The sequence below is a fragment of the Cebidichthys violaceus genome, unplaced genomic scaffold (assembly GCF_023349555.1).
Source record: "Cebidichthys violaceus isolate CVI_PGR_0920_01 unplaced genomic scaffold, fCebVio1.0.p SCAF_20, whole genome shotgun sequence".
NCBI lineage: Eukaryota > Metazoa > Chordata > Actinopteri > Perciformes > Stichaeidae > Cebidichthys > Cebidichthys violaceus.
Window position 1 is genome coordinate 2,706,026 of NW_027176373.1, and position 18,630 is coordinate 2,724,655.

At 37.4% G+C, this 18,630-nt stretch overlaps 1 protein-coding gene across 1 annotated transcript; it reads left to right on the forward strand.

Annotated features, from left to right (window-relative positions):
- The first annotated feature begins 1,016 nt into the window (after positions 1-1,016).
- slc37a2 (solute carrier family 37 member 2) lies at positions 1,017-16,025 on the forward strand. The gene is made up of 18 exons (XM_068715675.1): positions 1,017-1,522; positions 3,745-3,826; positions 4,647-4,737; positions 5,536-5,614; positions 5,716-5,851; positions 8,378-8,454; positions 9,518-9,684; positions 10,253-10,290; positions 10,674-10,823; positions 11,479-11,569; positions 11,691-11,753; positions 12,668-12,753; positions 13,130-13,178; positions 13,329-13,402; positions 13,880-13,958; positions 14,428-14,525; positions 14,680-14,744; positions 15,753-16,025. The coding sequence occupies exons 1-18, from the start codon at positions 1,464-1,466 to the stop codon at positions 15,766-15,768; spliced, it is 1,500 nt and encodes a 499-aa protein (XP_068571776.1). The 5' UTR covers positions 1,017-1,463; the 3' UTR covers positions 15,769-16,025.
- The last annotated feature ends 2,605 nt before the right edge of the window (positions 16,026-18,630 follow it).

Consider the following 18,630-nt stretch of genomic DNA (forward strand, 5'->3'; position numbering starts at 1 on the left):
TAACCACGATACCTGCAAAAAAACAAGATGATATAATAAATGTAGGCCATGTCAACGTTCTTCAGGGCTGTGCCAACATTTTTTTTTTTTATTTAAAAATCTTTTTTAATTTAATGTCACTTAGTATTTATTCTTAATAGGAAACAATGTGTAAAATGATGATTTTATAGAATATGAAGCATTGCTGTAGATTAAACTACCCAACAGTCTATAAAGTTAGTTAAAATGAGCACAACCGTAAATATCTACAGACGTAAAATGTCACTATAGTGATATTCCATAATTCAAAATGTTAAAGTAAAAGAACAAACCTTTGGCATCAAAATATAGTAAAAGTAAAAGTACTCATTATGCAGAATGGGACATTTCAGAATAATATGTAGTATATTATTGGATCAAAGTTATTGACGTATTAATGTGTTCATTACTTTAATGTTGCAGCTGGTAAAGGTGGAGATCATTTAAATGAATGTATATACTGCTGGGTAGGTTAATCCACAATAATACATCATAATGTATTTGTTAATTTTTGGATTTCATTAGATACATGATATATATTTTGTATTAATCCAAATCTGCAAACTAACTAAAGCTGTCAGATAAATGTAAAAAGCACAATATTTGATTCTGAACTGTAGTAGAGAAGAAAGCAGCATAAAGAAAATACACAAGTACAAGTAAATATACTTAGTCACAATCCACCGCTGTTGTTTTCCTTATTCCAACTAACTAACATCATTAGTATGGGTGTTTTTAGTTGTTCTATGATTAAAACGTGCATGCACGATTATGCATGTATGTTTTCTTACCTTATAAAGCACATTGTAACCCTTGTTTTGGAAATGTGCCATATTTAGTTTTTTGTTATTGTTGTTATTATTGTTTTAAATTATTATTATGAATATGACCCTTTTTAAAAGGGGTCCCGACCCTCATGTTGTGAACCACTAGGGGCTCCCTCCTCACACTCAGCTGTTTCCTGTGACGTCAGTGTAGGGATCACGTGACCACCGGGAGTCTCCGTCTGGAAAGTCTTACGGAATAACACATTTATAGGCTGATAATAATATTATATTTATCATAACGGACGCCTTTTTTTCCTCAACTCAAACGTGGAGGTAGGCTGGCTCTCCGGACCCCGGTGCGTAATATAAGCTCCCAGCCGGGACAGTATGGAGAAGTGCGGGATGTTTACGCACTCTTTATCCCACCAAGAAGCTGCACTGTTGCTGCTGTATTGTTGTAGTTAGCATCCGGCGTCTGCTTTTTGAAATCTGTGGATAACGTTAGGCAGTACTAACCAAGTGCGTCTCTAACCCGGTAATAAACACCCGGCGAGTTGGCTCCAAACATTCTAGCAGCGCCTTGGTTTTAATTGTCTGATACCAGCAGCCTACTCCCGAGGACATGCCTGCAATCTGAGTGTTTTTTCGGTGTTAAGTGTGACAAGTTTTCATTGAACAATGAAGTCGCCCCTGGCTCCCGGAATACGATTTGTCACGTCCTTTTCTCGAGATAGTTGGTAAGTTTCATTATCGTTCATTCCTTTTGGTCTCCGCACCCCACACACAGCCAGTTAATGGCATCTTCGTTACTACTGTTGCTCTTTATGTTGTGTTCGTTATCTCCCCTTTGCTGTAAATGATTGGCTTAGCCGCCTCGATAAACACATATTCTGTGAATTTGTAATGGGTTCTTGTAAACCAAGTGTTTACTATACAAATACTTCAAATTATATATCCTACAACCGGTTACAAACGCGTTATTACTGCTTGTTTCCGGTCATATACGTCAACCAGGCACGTTTGAGAATCAAGTACCTCACCAAACTCCATTCAAGAATTCAGGCATTTCTGAGCTTCCTCTCTTATTGACACATATTTTACCTTTTAACAAATCGATGCGGTCGCCGACAAATCCATAATTTCAGGAATTTAGAAAACGACATGGGACACTTTATTTTCATAACTTCTGTCTTATGTCACTTCTCAATGTGGGGATCATTTGTTGCCTTTTGGCAGGTTTTACAGCAATCAAGACCACAATGGTCCAGCAGTTTAGTAAAAGAAAACAAAAAACATCCACACCAGGAAAAATGCATGAAGTTATGAGAAATGAAAAAGTAAGATTAATAAAATATATATATATATATATTTTGACTAACTAATTACTATACATCTTGTAACTATGACATACACTACTACTATGGCTAAGTCTGAATAATAAAACAGTGTCATAATTCTGAAACAATCTGAGTAGACCTGCTAAAAAATAAATTAGACGATCATTTCCTCAAACTTTTCCCAAAGCCTAAAGGAATGCATTCAAATTGCTTTTTTTTTTTTCAACCAACAGTTCAAAACTCGAACAGTTTTTAATTTACTATATTATACAGGAAAAAGCATCAAATCCACATCTTTAAAAATCTGATAAATCGAGTGTTTGCAATTTTTATTTAAAAATTGACTGAAAAGGTTAATCAGTTGTCAAAATAGTTCATGACTAATTCAATTAAATCTGTTTACACTTGTTATTCTTTCAGTAGTATTGCCAGCTGCCTGTTTGTTGCAAAAAATACTTGTGAGTAATGAATATTTTGTGTTAATTGAAACTCACAATACCATGCCATCTTTCTATTGTATGTGATAAGAAAAACATAATAAAAGCCAAGAAGGCAGGCATTGAGGAGTCATTGCACTTGGATGTAACATAAACACTGATCAACTCGTCAGTATGGTACTCGTGTACAATCTAATGCATACAAATACAGCAGCCCTGCAATACGTCATGTTTTTGTGAAGTTTATAATGCTAGCAGTAACAATACAACAATGTAAAAATACTCCAGTACAAGTAAAAAGTCCTTTGTAATACACTTATGTAAAAGTACAGGATTATTGTGTCGGCTAAATGTAGTTTCTGTAGTAGTAAGTGAAGTATCAAACGTAAACTGGCCCCTGTGGCTGATACGTTATTGGACATTATTAAGATAATACTGATTCATTAACCTTTAAGTAGCATTTTATCGTTGTAGCTGCATCCCCTACCTAGGGGCCGGGTCCCTCCAAAAGGGTCACAAGATAAGCCTAAGGGGGTCATGGGATGATTAATCGTGTATAGAGGAAAAAACTTATATGAAACATTTACAGATATATGAAACATAAATCTGGAAAACTTTTCTCTAATCTTTATTGTTTTTTTGAATATTAGATAGGGACCACTGGTTTAATCTGTACCAATGCATTGTATTTTGAAAGCTTATCATTATTATGTACTGACAACAGATATGTCAAAACTTGATATGTTTCTAATATTTTATCATAGTTCATAAGCACTAGACAGATGTTATCACACACATGTGCCACCTTACGCTGCCGTTAGCAGGTGTGTAATTGAGGGATAAACATTTTACTAATATTCATTTTATTAATATTTGACTTCTACCAATAAATGTGTTGGTGTGAACTCACCCAGATGAAGACAGTTGATCCATGTTTGCTTTATTACGTCAGTGGAAAGTTTTGAACATGTAAATATTTATTATTTTTTGTTTTCTTGTTTTATAAGAGTTCATATCATTTCATAAAAGATGACAAACATCAAGTCAACTAGATCTCCACGTTTGCTTTATTTCTTATTTTGTTTCACAATGTGCAGCATTATAATTAGTTCTACCTTTTGCCATCAATTCTTATTGTCTTATCAGAAAGACTTTGCTTTATTATATCATCTTGTTTTTTTGCAGGTATCGTGGTTATATTCTTTTCCTCACCTTCCTCTTCTACACGGCCTACCATCTTTCCAGGAAACCTATCAGCATTGTTAAGGTAGCTGGGACAATTCGATTCCTTTTTATCTACAGGGTTTCTGCAGGAACGTGACAAGTCTGGGTCATGGGTCAAAAGCTGCCTGTGAGACGCTCTCTGGGGCTCCTTCAAATGAGTTTGGAAATCATGAAATCAAGTTGGCTTCAACTGAATTCCTTCCTCATTAAAGAACAAGAAAGGAGATAAAGGAACAGTTGTAAACATCAGATTTTTTTATTCAGAAAGTTAGACAAAAATCTTTATCTTCACAATTAAAGATTTTCTGTCTCATGCAAATTTACCTAAACTCCCACCAGGTTTATCACTCGTCAATTAGGTCTCTCGCTCTTAGACATTATGCATTCATCTTTTAAGAGAGGATTGTTTTCACCTAGTTCACTTGTTGCATTCAGTTCTTTATTGCTAAAAATGTGTATATGTGTGAATGCTCTACACACATAAACGGTGAATGTTCTGGACACATATATATCTCAGATAATACCAGACAATTGTTGTACATTATTCATGCTTTTCATCTTATATGCACCTCATCCACATCCATAATTTCTTTAGATGCTGAAAAAGCATTTGATTGTTTTTCGATTTTTCATTTATGTTTTTCAGTAAATCATCTATGAACACGCAGCAGCATTATGGTCCTTTTAATGATTAAATAAAGAAAAATGTGTTACTCAAATGTCTGCACTTACAAGTTCCTGCAGCCCCCGTATGATAATACCAATATCTATACATATCTAACGCTTTATATTACTGTGTCTGTGAGAGTTTTATGTGGGTCGTTTCACCTGCTTCCTATCATGTGTTTCCGTTTGTAATTCAGAGTGAGCTGCACAGAAACTGTTCCTCAGCCATTCGGCCTGCAGACCTCAACACAACCAACAATGCTACTTGGTGTGACTGGGCGCCCTTTGGTAAGTCCTTTATTTGTTGTCAACTTATGATGACACTTATGAGTAGATAATGCAGATTAGCACTGGGAAATTGCAGAAACTCTTCTGAGTGTGTACTATGGAAAAAGATACTGGAAACAGTGAGTATGCACTACTAAAAAACGCTTGTAGATGTTCTTCCATAATGCGATGCACAAAGGAGAAAAGGTGCTGATGGTGCTCTAGGAAAAGTTTCTTACCATTACCCAACACTTACTTTCATTCACCATGTTTCTGCGTAGTATGATGTCAACCCTGCAAGTTGTGCGGCTCAATTTTTGCAGACTGTCCGGATTGTTGTTTCCGGGGGGGGGGGGCGTTCGAGTGAATTTTCTGAGATGTGAACATATTTTTCCGATTATTCCGACACCACACGAATCCAGCATTAGTCCTTTTTTTTAAATTCACTGTTGGGCTGTTATTTCCACCTCCATTGTGGTCGACAGATGGTTAAGATTGTAGTACTGTAAGCAATTGGTGCCCATGTAGCTGACGCCTTCAGTACAATTTTATAAACCCATGTTCAGTCCTAAATAGATTCTCTTATATTTTCATTTTCAGTAATGGGTGTTGGTATCGGACTATTCTGTAACAGTCTATTCTTAGTATTAACAGATGATAGTAAAAATTGTTATCCTCAACATATAGCCACATTATGGATATGAAGGTATCATAAGGTACAGTATTAGAATGCTTTTAATCCCAGTGATCCGGGGTTCAATTCCCAGTTTAAGTTCCTGGCTCAGAAAGCTAATAGTTTAATTTATGTCGTCCCTCTAGACCAGGACAACTATCAGACACTGTTTGGGGTCTTGGATAACTCCTTCCTGGTTGCCTATGCCATCGGCATGTTTTTCAGGTTTGTATGTGCTGTTGCATATAGACATTATTATATTTGTGTGTGTGTGTGTGTGTGTGTGTGTGTTTTTGTTGCGTCATAATCATTTCTTGTGTTAACAGTGGGATATTTGGAGAGCGCCTGCCTCTGCGATACTACCTGAGTTTTGGGATGGTGATGAGCGGATTGTTCACATGTCTGTTTGGCCTCGGCTTCTACCTGAAAATCCACTCATTAGGGTACTACGCCGCCATCCAGGTAAAGACACAACATCACACAGTCGTACACTTTCTTTTGTTCCCTGACCGGTTCGAAACACAGATAACCCTCTGGCCTTTCCTCTAATGCCACCATGAGGACAAAATTTGCACACAACAAATCGCCAAATTGACAGATTGCCTTGAAATTTGCTGAATTCTCCTTTTAATTTTGGTGACTGAATGACAATTCAACTTTCTACTACCTGTATGGACTTACAAACAGCAAATTGACCACTTAATTAACAAATAGAACAATTGTTGAGCTTATTGTTCAGCAGTTGTTGGAATAAAGAAACTACAACTCAAAACTACTGAACCCTATGATAGATGTACCTGTCCTGCAACCACTGCATTTATTCTTATGGTGCTTTGGTTAAAGGCCCAATCTGTAAAGTTTTGGACCATTTAAATGATTCACATATATGATAAAAAAAGTTATAGATTAAGATGCACATTTTTGCATTTGTAGATCTGTAGGGCTCACAATCATTGCTGGTGTAAACAAAGCTTAATCACCACCAGAAAAAGGCTACGGGATTATTTGTTGCTTTCTTGATGCTTGAGGTGAAGATCAATACATCACAGAGCTGGAGTCAGGACACAGTTAGCGCAGCTTGGCATGAAGACTAGTAGCTGTGCATCCTGTTTGTTTAAGCCGTACACAAACAGAAATGTAAAAGCAACAGTTTGTGGTTTTAGGGTGGAGTTACTTGGTAGAACAATTTCTTGGTGAACAACATCTGGGCCCAGTGACTTGATAGAGTCTTGTCATCACAGGGAGGTTGCCAGTTTTGGTACTATCATGCCTTTTGCAGAGACCAACAGCTGTGCTTTCTGACCATATCTGTCAACCCACACTACAGCTGGATATAAGCTGTTCGCCACAAAATAGTTACAGACCATAACTCAACCTTAAAACCATTTCAAAATGGACATTTTGTACGTTTCTGTTTGCGTCCAGATCGTATTTCTCTTTCTGAAATGTTTAAACTATTCCCTTAACAATGTTAGTTTGTGTACCAAAAGATCTGCCTGTTAATTTGCTTTGAGGTTTACATCATTTTTTTTTCCACTTCTGTTGTGGTACATGTACGGAATTAGGAATCTTTGAATAGCCAAACAAGCTCTCATCCATTTTGGCAGGCAGACCTACTGCATAAAACCAACTGACATTAGGGGAGAAAGAGGGAAGCACAGAGATCAGATGAGCTGTTTATTGCTGACTCACCAACAAATGGACACCCATACCAACACACACACACACACACACACACACACACACACACACAACAGGCTTCATTGATCTTCCTTGACTCTATAGGAAATGAATGTTGGTCTCAGCATGTATGCACACTCAGTACAAGTTAAGGCACAGTCACAAGAGTTTTGTTTCACTTCAGTCTTTTTAGAAGTCCCTTTGTCCAGTAATAACCACCCACATCAGCGTGCAGGTTTTAGCCATGTGAGAGTTGGTTTACCTCAGGAACAAGTGAAGAAACCAGTTTTAGGACACAAGCTACTTTCTCTTCCTGTGTACAGTAATAAAGCAGCAAATCCTCATATTTGAGAAGCTGAAGCCAGAGAATGTTTGATGTTTATTCTTGATAGACGACGGATTTATTCGTTTTAGAAGATTCATTTTTTGTTGTTCGACTTATCAATTAATCAACCAATGGTTTCACCCCTACTGTGTTTTTATTGAATTTCAACATAAGTGTAATTGCCAGTGTTTCCCAAAAATAGAACTTTTCAGACGGCGGCTCATTCACGTGTAATTGTCACTGTTTATCCTTTAACTTTTTTCTTATTCTTAACTTTGGAAATGCTGTTACAACCGCACTGACAGATCTCTGCATGTCCCGTATATTATAAAGTTTCTAGTTAGCTCATGAATGCAAATACTGTTTTGTAGGTCTGAAGTGTCAGCTGAGCCTCAGACATTCACATGACCATTCCCTGGAGTCAAATTCCACAAGTGAATTCAACAACGTTTCACAAACTATAATTAGAAATTTAGCTCATTCTATAGATAATAATACGTCAAACTCATTTAATTTATGAGTTTGTAAGAAAAAATGGTTCTCTTTGACTTAAGAGAGATCAAAATGCAATATCTGAGCCTGAGTTTTTAAAGACTGCAACACCCTCATGAAGCAATCAATAAATCACTGCTTTATTGTGTTGATTAACAACCCTTTTACCCCATCACAGGTGTGATCACTGTGAGCTCTGTGGGTCAGTACAGACCTTATTTATCATCTCCTCTCTTTAAAGAAATGTGAAGATTTCATGGTGGCTTAGTCAGGCTTTCCTCACATCTATCACATGACTCACAGCTGCATTATATAACTGCAGCAGTGTGGCTGGGGCGTTTGTCGGTTTGGTGTGGGAATGTTAAGACTCAAGGCTCACTTGTCTCCTCTTATTCTCCTCTGAATAAAGTTTGTAGGGTTACACCAGCGTTAAGAGACTTTGATGCAGTAAGCTAACACAGGCTGGTTTCTCCCTCTGCTTCATTCTGCAGGTCATGAACGGGCTCATGCAGACCACAGGTTGGCCTGCAGTGGTGGCTTGTGTCGGCAACTGGTTTGGAAAGGGGAAGTGAGTACTGCGCGATGTGCCCCGGGCGTGCAGTCCTGCTGACTATGCAGCATTAGATGCTTCTTTTGTTGTAGCTGGCTGACTCACACGTGCACATTTGTCATGATTTGACAGCACAGTGAGACCTGGGTTTGATTTATCTCAGACCATCAAACCCACATCATAAATCTAAACTGCCCCTCAAATAAACACAACTGTTCAAAAGTTTGTAATCTCCTGCTGCAAAAGCTTGATTGGGTCCAGTCAGATGTGTGAGTGGACTAATCAATCTGTTTGAATGTTCTTTCATGCTTTTAGGTTGTAGAAAGTTAAAACACTGTTTAATGATTCATCCAGACTGACAATTGAAAGGACAGAAGGAGACAAAGACACCTCTCAGCCACAGCAAGAATAGAGAAACAGGAACTTTTTCTGTGTCAAGTGCACAACAATGCCTATGATGAACTGGAATTAACAGGCTTGTTGCTTGTAAAGTATCTGCAATGTCAGTGTAATATGAATAATTTAAATTATAGTGCAAGATTTGGATTTATAGTGGGGGAAAAAGTTTGATAGTTAATCAATTATTGACCATTGAAGGAATAGTTCAACTTTTTTCCGAAATCCGCCTCTCTAGAGCGTGATGAGAATATCGTTAGTCTGGGCGTGGTTAGCTTAGTTTAGCTTAGCATGAAGACTGAAAGCGTGGGGGAAACTGCTTGCCTGGCTCTGTCCAAAGTTCACACGTACATCTTCCAGCACCTCTAAAGCTTTGTAGTTAACACATTGTGTCTTTTTTGTTCAATCCGCACACAAACAGAAATGTAAAAACTTCCAATTTGTGGTTTTAGGAGGAGTGATGTGCTGGAACAGGACAGAGCCAGGTTAGCTGTTTCTAGTGTTCACGCTTAGCTCAGCTAACGATGTCCTGACTCCAGCTCCGTACTCAACACACAGACATGATAATGATGTTAATCACATTATCAGAAAGAGAGTGAATAAGGGTCTTTCCTAGAATGTCGAACTACTACTTTAACGGGACATACGACTAATTGAGTAATTGCTCTTGTGTTTTGATCATCAGGCGTGGGTTCATCATGGGTGTGTGGAACTCCCACACCTCAGTGGGAAACATCTTGGGCTCCCTCATCGCGGGAGTCTTCGTGTCCTCGGAGTGGGGAATGTCCTTCATCGTCCCTGGACTCATTATCGCCTGCACTGGGATCCTGTGCTTCTTCTTCCTGGTTGAGAGTAAGTTTCTGTTCATCAGTGAAACCCTCACTAAACTCTTTACCAGAGACACAAACCCTCATGGTAGGTGTATATCCAAAGACTCAAAAATCTGCAGGTGCAGGATCCTGTTTGACTTGTTTGTAAAGCTAATGTTATTGGCTCCTGTAATTTTAAAGGTGTGGTGTTTAACTGAGCTACAGTACAATTACCTTGTTCAAAGCTGAGTACATAATAGCTCTGTGTGGCAAAATATTTACATTAGAAAACATTTATTATAAGAAATACTTACATTTTCTGTTGTTAAAGTGCAAGAGCTGTACAAATATAGGCTGGGTAATGTGCAAAAATTCATATTATGAAGTATGAACTAAAAAGAATATGTGCATGTCGGGAAATCGTAAGGATGTGCGATCAGATTAATTGAGATTTAAAAGATTGGTTATTAATTTCATCCCTGAGTACGGATGTAAGTGTGAGAATTAGTCATACTTACATGTTGTATCTTGTTGTCTTAAGATTACATCTCTTGTCAAACCTAAACGTTGCTTTTAAGTCCCAATTGCATCCTTTTCTCTCTCTTATTCAGAACCTGAACACGTCAACTGCACTCCTCCTCAGCACCACGTGAGTAAAAGCAACAAACGTCCAGCTGCTTAATTCATCCTGATAATAATAATAAACTTACACCAGAAATGCAACACATTGTGCTTCACAATAAGAAAAAATGACCATAGAATGAACATAAAAACAGGTAAAATACAAAAAGAAGAGAAAGAATACATAGAATGCATAACACGAGATGGAAAATAAAACTCTCTGAATAATAATAATATTAAAATCAGTACCCATATTTGCAGCATACACATATACATCAAAAGGTCTCCATTCTCTTCTACTCTGTTTTTTACTTTTCTGCATTAGTGACGGAGATTTTAATTTGAAAGACAAGACAAGTGTCTGCCAATCCTGTAACAAGACTGCTTGAACTCTATTCTTTGTGTTTCCAGAGTGAAAAGGAGGGCGACGAGACGGAACCTCCCACGAATAACTCGTCTCATGTTGACGGAACCGCCTACGGTTCCATCACCGCGGATCCTGCGGAGGTTGTTGAGGAGCACACAGAGGCCATCAGCTTCAGTGGGGCTCTCCGTATACCTGTGAGCGGAGACAGCTCTTTTTAACCAATCAAATGTCTTTTCATGTCTTTTATTTGTATCGCAGGATGACCACAGCTCCAATTGGCTTAATCCAAACTAGTCCAAACTGAGAGAACGGAAGTCCGCTCACTTGGATTCTTACACTGTTTCACTTTATTTTGAGCTTTCGGTCAAACAGTTGTGCAGCCATTGTTTGGTTCAGTGAAACGGCAGATCTTCTTTACGGCACTTTTGCGGCCTCTGTGCGGACATTGAGTCTTTGTACAACAATACAATATCTGCTCACAGTCTGCCGTGGTACAATTTTGATTAGAAACAATATCATATGCCAATTTAACCCAATCAGTTACATTTATATCAACTCACATAAAGCAACTAAAAAAAAAAGGTTAGTGACACGGACGTGCCATGGGAACTTGAAAATGAAGGCGTATCTTAAAGACGATGTGTATTGATATTTTCACTGTGCATTGATGATAATGGATCGTTAATTATTGAATGGATATAATGATCCAGATTGATGTATTGTTACATCCCTAGTAAAAGAGACTGGAGACAGAGTAGGAGGGAGGGCAGTTGATTGTGACTTATAGCACTGTGGTAATTAAGGCATTTAAGACATTTTAAGATGATGATGTTTTAATGTCTCACTCAGGGAGTGGTGGAGTTCTCTCTCTGCCTGCTGTTCGCCAAGCTGGTCAGCTACACTTTCCTGTACTGGCTTCCTCTGTACATCTCCAACGTTGGTCAGTATTTACACACATACTTTATTCTTTTCCAATGAGGAGAATATCATACTTCATACTTTGTAGTTTTATCCGCATAAATTAAAGTTGATTGGAGTTTTTTTTTGTTTGTTTTTTTCAGCACATTTTGACGCAAAAGAGGCAGGAGACATGTCGACATTGTTTGATGTAGGAGGAATCGTGGGTAAGCTTTGAGCCTCGACTGATCGGTCGTATGATTTGATCTTACAGGATTTCATTTTCCAACATGTTTATGGCAAAATAAATAGAAAGATATATGTCAAATACAAAATATATGATGGAAATACATCTTTGCAGTGTACTTTTGGTTTACTAGGGAAGCAAATAAAGACCTTAATAATTTGAATTTTAAAATAAACTTAATAACTTTAATCACAACTGATCCGTAATAACTCGGATGTTGAAGTGCACATTTTTTAAATTTTATTTAGATGTTTGAATTTTGTCAATCCAATTTCAGCAACCATGTTTTTATTTTTTGGCAGTTTGAGCACCTTGAATATAGTTTTTAGGATATTGCTCACTTTCATTTTCTCTGTGAATTACTTTATAAAGGGAAATTGGAACCACATGAATTCAGATGTTTGTTTTTTTTAAAGTAAAACATAAATTAGATATAATACTAAAGTATAATATCAATGGTGTAGATTCCTTTGTATTTAACCCTTGTGCATCCTTTTAAAACAGTTGCTCTGGGATAGTCAATGATGAGCAACAACATTGATTTTGATGTATTGCATTCAACACTGCAGTGCTCCGTAGTACAGCAGCAAAGCCCCCTAGTGGAAGCCAGGAAGATAACATGGATTTGCACCATAGGGCAAATATGAGAATATGGCTTCATCTGGTGGAAAATAGTAAATACTACAACTTTGAAATCAGTGCTCTAGATTAAAAGCCTGATATAATAGAACACATTATTTAATGTTGTTTTGGCTGCAGGATCAACATTTTAAAATTTAAAAATTGGGTTTCAGTGAGGACATTTTTGTCCTTCAGGGTCTGAGTGTCAGTATTTTGGCTTAACCGTTTACTATAACTTTATCTTACTTACTTGAATGCGCTGTGTGTCAACAGGAGGCATCATGGCGGGCCTCGTGTCTGACTACACAGGTGGGAGAGCGACAACTTGCTGCGTCATGTTGCTCACTGCTGCCCCAATGGTGAGTGTCATCTAATAAATCAAATTATTTTCACAAGTTCAAAAGTTTTTATTCTCCGGCCACAAAAGCTTAATTGTGTCCAGTCAGATATCTGAGCGGGCTACTCTATATGTTTGAATGGTCTTTCCTGTTTTCAGGTTGCTGAAAGTCTTCTTTCATAATACATTTGGTCTCTAAATGATACTATTTTCATGTCTGTTAAAATAGTTATTATTGAAGGAAAGAAGAAACACATCAGTATAACAGCTGATACCAAACTCTTCAATGGTAGTGTAATGTAATGCTAGTGTATGTGTGGATATAGCTGATAAAGGAAGGAAAAAAAGGACACACAAGCAGTAGATTGATATATGAACGTTGTTCTGTTCTGTTCCAGCTTTACCTCTATAATTTCATTGGACAAAGGAGCATTGGTACTACAGTCGGTAAGACTTCTTTACTTCTTTCTTTTCTTTTCTTGCTAGAATTAGCCAAAGTTAAAAACCAAAACCTTTTTAGATTTTAGGAAAAAATGTATCATGCAAATGTGCGTTGGCAGTACAGTTAAGGGTGCATTTTTTTTTTACCATATGTAGGTATGCTGCTATTATGTGGAGGCCTGGTGAACGGACCATACGCCCTCATCACTACTGCTGTATCTGCTGACCTGGTAAGACCTGAAGCATCATGGGAAACCCCCTGTTTTATGCCCCCGTCGTCTGTCAACAAATCATCCAGCTAAAGCACGTCTGTTGTGAAATAAACACAGTTTGAGGATCCTGATGACATGTAGTGGACATAGATTAAACATGCAAACCATGTTTTCTCTACTTACATGATCTCTTGTCACTGTTGGAATATAACTAAGTACAGTTAATCAAGTACTGAACTACTAGGTACTTGTATGTTACATCCATGTCCATTTTATGCTACCATATACTTCTTTGATTACTTTGCAATACATTGCGTAATTAACATGAGCTCCACCTATTACAGCTGCAACAATAAAGTGGTGAGCACAATATTGCATCAATAATAATCCAGGATTTTTTCTTGTAACAGAGTATTTCTACACTGTGGTATGACTACTTTTACTCAAGTGAAAGATCTGAGTACATCTCTCACCACTGTGTCTTTGTTGCAACAGGGAACACATGAGAGTCTGAGAGGAAACTCCAGGGCGTTGTCAACAGTGACGGCAATTATTGACGGGACTGGTTCAATAGGTACGTATGTATGGAGAACACTTTTATAGCTGCTGGGGACCCGGGCTGTAATGCCGGGCCCGCTGGAGGGAAGGGAGGCACGGGAGAACCAGGACTGAGCGGGCTACACAGTCAGACCCCCTGCTGCAGTAAAATGAGAGGTTCTCTAGAGGGAATTTTGTGCTCGGAAACACTACCACTTTTGTCTACAAGGATCAACAAAATCAACACAATATGAAAATTCCTTGTAGTAGCTTTAGAGTGAAATGTACAATTGAAAAGGAAACTGAACATACAGTATATAAGACAATTTTAACAAGAATGAAATATAAAGATTATTCAGTCATCTTCCTCCCTTCCTTTTGCATTGAACATTTGGCTTTTGAATGAGCACATTTCAGCACTTTGTATTGTTTTCTGGTAAAAAGGTCTAAAAGGTTGAAACTTTTTCATGTGACATATTAACAGAATATTGATGTGTTCTCTCTAGGAGCTGCGGTGGGTCCTCTGTTAGCCGGTGTGATCTCTCCCACCGGCTGGAACAACGTCTTCTACATGCTCATCACTGCTGACCTCTTAGCCTGCCTGGTCAGAAACAACTTTGTATCTATTGACTAACTTCTTTAATCTCTTACACTACAATATTAGGCTTCAAATTATGTGAGATCTTTTTGTCATTACTGCTTATTCCAGTCCAGTAACGACACCCTGACTGACACACTGTTTGATTGTCTGTCTCCAGTTTTTGTCCAGGCTTGTTTACAAAGAAGCTCAGGGTTGGTGTCGATGTGTCCCCCGAGCCAGAGGGTGAGTATAACCATCAGTAGGGCTGCACAATTAATCGCATATTAGATAGAGATGCAACGATATTAGATATTAGTACCAGTCTGATACTAATTTGTATGTACGTATTTATTTGTTGCATTTTGTTTTACAAAGTTAGGACACAATGTTTAAGTCAAGCCTGATGGTGCCTTGCACATAAAGAATGATCCCAGACACTTCCACACAGTGAGGCATACAGCTGATTAATTACACAGTGGTATCAGATCGCTACTCGTTATCAGCCAATACCCAAAGCCCAGGTATCGGTATCGGGACTGAAAAAAAGTCAGATCAGTGCATCCATAATATTAGTTGAGATCCCGATTTTGGCTTCCCACAAATAAATTAAAAAACGTTATCGACTGCGATATTGACGTCTAAAATGATGTAACACCGTACACATTGGCAATTCTTTAAAAGAAAAAAAATGGATCATGTCTTTAAAAAAAAAAAATAGTTTTTTTGTTTATAATGATGCCACTCTCATGTCTGTGCATTAAGCACAGAGCTGGAGCCAGGACGTGATTAGCTTAGGTTAGCATAAAGACATGAGGCAGGGGGAGACAGAAATGCAAAAACTCTTATGTGTTTTTTATGCTGATTTATGTGCAAAAAATGTGCTTATATTCATTAAGGATAAGAGTCAAACTATGTAACTCCCTCTAAAACCACAAATTGAAGTTATACATTTCTTTTCGTTTTTATATGGATGAATCAATCAAGATATGATGTGTTGATTAGTGAACTTTGGAGGTGTTAGTAGGTAGCATTTTATTTTACTTTGGACAGAGCCACGCTCGATGTTTCCTTCTGTCTTTATACTAAGCTTCTCATCTGACTTTGGGCAAGACGAGTGAATAAGTGTATTTCCTAAAATGTAAAACTATTCCTTTAAACAAGAAATAAAATAAAAAATATTTCATTCATAGTGTTATTGTATTTGATTGTATTATAAATGTCTAATAGTAATTCTCAATTTCTTTATTCCAGGTTCAAAGAAATATGAAATCCTCACACAATCAAACTGGGAACCAAACAGAGAAAAGAGAGATACAATGCTGAAACTGACCTGAACTGATCTGAATGGTAACCAGTGGTGCCACCAGTGGAGGATTCAAGGCCTTATCATACCAATGATTGAAGCCTTCTTCTTATTGTAAAACAGAGAGAAATATGTTTTTATGGAGACATCACTTTTTTATGACTGATCTACTCATTCTAACTTGTTTTAATATTCTTTTATCATTAAACGTGTACATACTGTGTGCATTTTCTTAATTTCTGACGCCTCTGTTACTACATACTCACAATACAGTTTGATAGTACCTGCTGTTGCCAGATTTTACATTTTGTATGGTATTTAATAATTAACGAGTGTTGAGTTGTGATCCATCTTTGAAATAGTTCAGTTCAACATTCTGGGAAACAAGATCCAATTTTAAGTTGTTGAGGAGATTCTTCTCATGTCGGATAAAATATTACAGTTCTGAATTTATTTTTAAAAAGCACCAACTTACTATGTTTTCATCTCTCATCTATGCCAACTTCATAGATAAAATTAGGATTATCTAGCATAAAGCTGTGCTTAAAATGGGACGGCTCATCACAGGGTTGACGGTTCGATTCCCAGCTCCTCTCTCTCATCTTCAACAACTATAAAGGTAGTAAATAACAATAATAGCAACTAGAAGGACAGTGAGAGCGCACACCACTCACAATGTCATTGAAAGTGAAACAAATGTTTATCTGCCTTGTAATTTGGATCTGCTCCAAAATGTGATATGATTTCTTTGTCTCATGCTACTCACCAAGGTTTTTTAAAAAATTTTTTTTTATTCTGCTGACAAACAAACAAACAAACCAAATCATATAAAAACAAACAAAACCTCCACAGTGCAGTACATAGCGAACAGCTAGGCTAGATAATTCAAAGCAGATCATGTATGAAATGCAAGAAAAAAAGAACAAAAGGAATGAGTCACTTTCTCATCACCCACGTGAATATTGTTATATCAAGTGCCAGTTAAATATATCATTTAAAGTTAGCTGGTCTCCATAATTAGGGAACAGTTTGTGTCACTAAATCAGTGTACTACAGCACTGCTAGAAATGAGCAGACGTGAGTCTCCGTCTCAGCAGTCTGACTCCCTGTTAAGAAGTTTAAATCACCTCCAGCAATATTGCAATCAATTGCACACGTTTACTGTTGATGTCATTTTGGTACACGATGCAGCTTTGCTCCTACATGGAAGTGACCAGGATGTTTCATTGTATTCCCTCATCCTCCACAAGGAGGTGTGCTCTTTCTACTATGCACCATGTAATTCCTTCAGTACCTCAAACACTAACCAAATGACATGAGAGAGACACTAAAGATAAACTGCTGTATGTATTAAGATTATTCATGTAAGTAAAGATAGCAAAACCACAACATTATGTACTCTAGAACAAGCAAGCCAAAGTCTGAATTAAAAATGTTTCTCAAATATCAGCACTGAAGTAGTAGCAACAAAATGTACTTATCAAAAGTATGATTGTTTATTTTTATGACAGAAACTCTTTTGGTCTTAATTAATTTACAATTGACAGATCATTTTGATATTAGATTGGAGCTTCAATAATGAAGCTTGCAATAAATGCAGACAAAAACGACACCTTCACGGAGCTGGAACTGATTTAGTCAAACAATCATGAAAAGAACCCGGCTTATGAACACATTATTTACTGCTCTCTTGCATGTGGCCGACCCACAGCGATGTTTTTTTCATTTATTCTATCCGATTAGAGCTCTGTTCAGTTTGATGTTGGGATGAGTCATTCTGGGAATTATGTGAGGTTACCCAACTCTACTGAGACATGTTATTGGTGTAAACTGATCTGTCTTTAACAGGTGCAATAAATACTGTAAAAGTCTCTACATGCAAAATGATGTCAATACCTTCTATGGCAATCCATCATCTTGTGAAATGAGATTTCAGCAACAGAGGGGAGTCCCCTTAAATCAAGCCTCTCTTATGTACCTTTAACCCTCGTCTCCTGCTGAAAACCATGGAGGGGGTGCACCCCTCAGACGCTACCTTGACATCTTGTCAAGGAGATTAAGAGATTAAAGAGCTGGTTAACCCAGGGTGAGACGAGAAGAAATAAATGAATAATGATAATTACTACAGAGTATAAAAAACATGACTTATTATTCTTATTAATACATGGTTAGAGCTCTTTATTGTTGCAGTTTAAACCAAATTACTCCAATCATTAGTTAGTTAGGTATGTTTTTGTTGTGCTGTTCCTTATTGTTTCTGTTTTTTAGCATGTAAAGTGTCTTTGAGTACCTCAAAGCGCTATTCAAATAAAATGTATTATTATTATAACTGTATTTTTTTGTAATTCTTTTGAGGGATTCAGCATTTGACTTTTAACCTAATTATAATTCTTGATTCTTTTACCTGTTCACAGTAGATTGCTGTGAAAATGTTATTCTTTGAGCAGAAAATGTGTACTTTTTGCGTCCTGTATGCACTCTACTGTGTGCTTACACACGAGTGGACGGTTTTGTTTTTTCAGTGCATGGTGGGAAGAAGTGGTTGACCCTGTCACTGCCAGGGTCAACCAGAGAACAGATGACATCACAGGCCTCGCATTAGACACGGCAGGATGACTACAGGTAATGTATTACATGCTACAAAATTACATTCACTATTACATCATGTCCAATATTATACAGAAATCTGAAATCCATTCTTTTACATGCACATAAGATAATAATATTCACACTCATGATAATGAAAAGGATGTATACAGTCAGACATTTAGACCTCTAAGTATGTCTTCATTAACAACATGAGAAAAACAAAAACACTCACTCTGC